General features: G+C 33.1%; 1 protein-coding gene across 1 annotated transcript in view; it reads right to left on the bottom strand.

The window, feature by feature from the left end:
• Positions 1–2,532: 2,532 nt before the first annotated feature.
• HELRODRAFT_128135 (hypothetical protein) overlaps positions 2,533–4,370 on the bottom strand; it is a gene marked incomplete at both ends in the record, with an annotated part of 3,263 nt that continues 1,425 nt past the window's right edge. The window contains one exon of the mRNA XM_009016768.1: positions 2,533–2,612. Coding sequence (XP_009015016.1) covers positions 2,533–2,612 — 80 coding nt within the window. The remainder of the gene's footprint in view (positions 2,613–4,370) is intronic.

The raw sequence follows: 4,370 nt of genomic DNA, 5'->3' as shown, positions 1-4,370 counted from the left end.
TGATAATGGCGCAAATGACGGAAAGGATGTTGATGATGAGGGTATCGGTAGATAAAAAGTCTATCGACGATAATAACTTTTCTTTGTTGACGAGTTGAGGTTGAATTTGTTGCTGCAGGTCATTTTCCAGCATTTGGATCCTCTTCATTTTTGCCGCTGATGTCTTGTTAGTTTTCAGCTCTTGCAGTAAGTCATTTTTTTCTTTTAATAGAGCCAGTCTGTCAATGTTAGCAAGTGAGTGTTGAATTAATATGTTATTACATAATGAGTTATATTTTTGTCAATCAGTTAATCAATCAATCAATTTAATCAATCGATTAATCGATCAATCATTCATTCATTCATTTAATCAGTCAGTCAGCCAATCATAGAGGTGACCTATTGAATTCTGATTGGATGAAGTTAGGAGAAAACCGGCTATCGACATCGGCTAATTGGTTTTCGAGGTCAAGCATCTGACTTTTCAGGTGGTCATTATCCAGTTTCAACTTTGCTAAATGAGTTACTTTGCTCTGTATCTGTAGAAAGTAGTATGTTACAGGTTTTACAAGAAAGAATACAACTTCCCTAAAAAATTTTACAAAATCTCCAAAATATTTTACGACATTTATAATTAAACATGTCTTATTAGTCTTATTAGGGACATAATAAACTGAGTTACGTAGATAACAAAGGTTGTTAAATATTTTGAATGTTTTAAATTTTCTTAGAATAAGTTGTAATATTTCTCGTAAAACCTGTTTTTTAATAATTTCATTTAAAAATATTATTTTTTTTTCATTTTTATTTTTTGCCCCATTATTTGTGTTTCTGTTTAGAATAGTCAATAAAATTAGCAAATAACATCCTTTCTACTCACTTCTACATTCATATCAGCTGGAGGAACGTTGTTATTGTTGCTACTGTTATTGCTGCTTTTGTTGTTGCTGCTGTTGTTGTTGCTGCTGTTGTTGTTGATTATTTGGTCAGGTAATAAGTGTTCTTTTGATCCCCTCAAAAACTGATTCATGAAAATGAAAAATACACATTCCATTTTTGTCAGACTAAAGCATTATTTTAAGACAAGTAACTGAACAACAAAGCATTCTATCAACCAATCAAACACATCGATCGAACCCAGAATAACCTTCAACCTCTGACCCCTGACCAAACAAACCTATCCCCGGCCAACCAATCCTAACCTCAATCAGTTTCCTCTTTTCTCTCTCCCCCAACTTGACCGACTGATTCATACTCCTAATTTTCTTCATCATCTCGCCGGCGTCACTTACGTTAACGTCTTCACATTTTTCACTAATCAACAATTGTTTGTTGACCCTGGTGACAAAAATTTTATTAACTAAATTTAAAAAATATCAACACAGACAGAGACAGGCGAGATGATAGCATAGTGAGCAAGATGTCTGGCTCCGCATTTCAATTACCGTGTTCGAATTCAAAGAAAGAAATATAATAAGAAACATAATGACAAACATTTCAAGTGTTTCAATCCCTTTTCTTGAGTAGTGTACTTCCGTTTGCATTCGTTTGAGTTCACTTTTAAGCTGGTTAACACGTATTTTTGCTTGTTCAACTTCCGCTTTTAAAACATCGTGATCGTACTTCATTGCAGTTGATGTTGTTGATGTCACTGATGCAAGAGTGCAGGCTTCCTTTGTGCCGGTGTCCCTGTTGATGTCGTTATTATTAATGTTATATTTGTTGTTGATGTTGTTGTCGTTGTTGATGTTGTTGTTGCCATCAGATGATGATAACGATGATGATGAGGTGGTGGTCAGTTTGTTCATCCATGTCCTCATTTCTTCACTGGCCAAGTCCAATCGTTCACGCTTCAATGAGTACGTCTCTTCTTTTGTCTGGTAGATGATGATGATGATGGTGGTGATGATGATGATGGTGGTGGTGATGATGATGGTGGTGGTGATGATGATGATGAGGAGGAGGATGACAGTGAAATGAAGATGACGACGACGACGATGATGATGATAACAATGAAAAGATGATGATGATCATGAGATAAGGAAGTTGCAGTTGAAGACGGTTACTTGGGGGTTCTGATGACGGTGTATAATAAAACGAGAAATGTATAAAATAAAGTAATGGAGTAATGGATACACTTATGTCTGCTTATATAAGGCATGTCTAGCTCTAACTATCTTTCTCTCTCTCTCTTTTTCTCTTTCATTGTCTCTCACTCTCCTCTCTTTTTTTGTGGTGAGAACAACATTGATAAGGCAGGAATGTTAACGATGGGTTGGAGTGAATGTGGATGAATTCTCACTAATCTAAAAGAAACAAAAATATCACCATCGCTATCTTTGACATCTTCATCATCATCATCATCATCCACCTCATCATCATCATCATCATCATCCTCATCATCATCATCATCATCACAATCGTTACAAACATCGTCTTCACGACTATAATCTCAGTCATCTTCATTAACATTATCATAAATAAAGTCTTCATCATCACCGTAATCACCACCATCATCACCATCATCATCATCATTACCTTCAGATCGAGGCACGCATTCTCCAGGTATTCTCTGAGCATCCTTTCCTGCTCTCTCTTCCACTGTATTCTCGGATCTTCAATCTGGGTCGTTTCTAGGGGTGATGAAGATGATGGTGAAGATGATGGTGAAGATGATGGTGAAGATTATGGTGAAGATGATGGTGAAGATGATGGTGAAGATGATGGTGAAGATGATGGTGAAGATGATGATGAAGATGATAATGAAGATGATGATGAAGATGACGGTGAATATGATGGTGATGATGATGATGAAGATGATAATGAAGATGATGATGAAGATGACGGTGAATATGATGGTGATGATGATGATGAAGATGATAATGAAGATGATGATGAAGATGACGGTGAATATGATGGTGATGATGATGATGAAGATGATGAAGAAGATGATGGTGACGAGGTCAAAGATGATGAAGCTAATGAAGATAATGGTGAAGATGATGAAGAAGATGATGATGAGCCTGATGATGAAGAAGATAACGTGTAATAATAACATACATACATACAATTCGTCAATTCACACTCTAGAACAATTCTCGCGTTATAAATTTTTAAACAATTAAAAATAGCATAGAGACATCTTGTAATGATAATTTGTAAATAAATTAAATAATTAATACTTTTGTTACTAATAATACTGGTTAATAATAATAATAATAGTAATAATAATAAATATTAATAATAATAGTATAACTGCAGATACAATGACAACACTCCAAAATACATCCTTAACGATAAAAATATTGACGAAATGTAGTCGTTTATTTATTAAATTAAATAATTTTTCGCTCTATAATAATTATAATTATAAATATTATTATATATTTTATTATTATCATTATTATTATTATGGTTGTTACAATTGTGTGAATAAAAAATTTATTTTTGTAATTTAAATATGTGAAATATTTCAACATACGTGAAACGTGTGTGTATGTATGTGTGTGCGCGCGTGCGTGCGTATATGAGTAGGTATGTGTGTGTATGTATGTGTGTGCGTGCGTGTGTGTGCGTGTTCAAGCTGGTCGGTCGCTGTGCAATTCATTTGTTTGTTGTTATTATTGTTGTCGTTAATTCTGATTCAAGAATGGTTATTATTACTTTCTGTTTCTTTTTTTATTATCATTATTATTATTATTATTATTATTTATTATTATTGCGTATATATGATATTATAATGTTCTTGCCCTTGTTGTTGTTTATGTTTGTCTGTTTGTTTATGTGTTTGTGTGTACGCTTAAATGTATGCGTGTTAAGGTGTTGCCGTTTTTAACATCATTGTTGTTGTTATTGTTTGTGTCTTGTTTGTTGTTGTTGTTGGTGGTGTCTTGTTTTTTGTCATAGTGTCGTGTTTTTTGTTGTTATTATAATTGTTATAAGTGTTGTTGTTTTTATTGTTAGTGTCTTGTTTTTTTGTTGTTGTTATTATTGTTGTTATTGGTGGTGTCTTGTTTGTTGTTGTTGTTTTTGTTGTTGTTTGTAACGCTACATTAAATGTAACATGTTCTCGCAATTTATCACGTCGTGCGAGTTCACAGGCGTTTTTATTTTCATAATTATTTTCATTCTGAATAACAAAAATAATAAACGGTTATAAAACTGTAATAATAATAAATAATAGTGTTAATAATTAATAATAATAATACTATTTTAGTTGTTGTTTTTGTTGTTGTTATTTTCATTTTTATTGATGTTGTTGTTGTTTATCAAATATTTAGCATTTCTCAGATTCCAACTTTGAAGAATTCTACGCTTAGTATCACATATTCTGCAGGCATATTTGCTTGTTCATTTGTGTGTGTGTGTTTGTGCGTGAACATGTTTGTTTG

The sequence above is a fragment of the Helobdella robusta genome (genome assembly GCF_000326865.2).
Source record: "Helobdella robusta unplaced genomic scaffold HELROscaffold_19, whole genome shotgun sequence".
In the NCBI taxonomy this organism is placed as follows: Eukaryota; Metazoa; Annelida; class Clitellata; order Rhynchobdellida; family Glossiphoniidae; genus Helobdella; species Helobdella robusta.
This window is presented reverse-complemented; position numbering and strand designations above follow the sequence as displayed.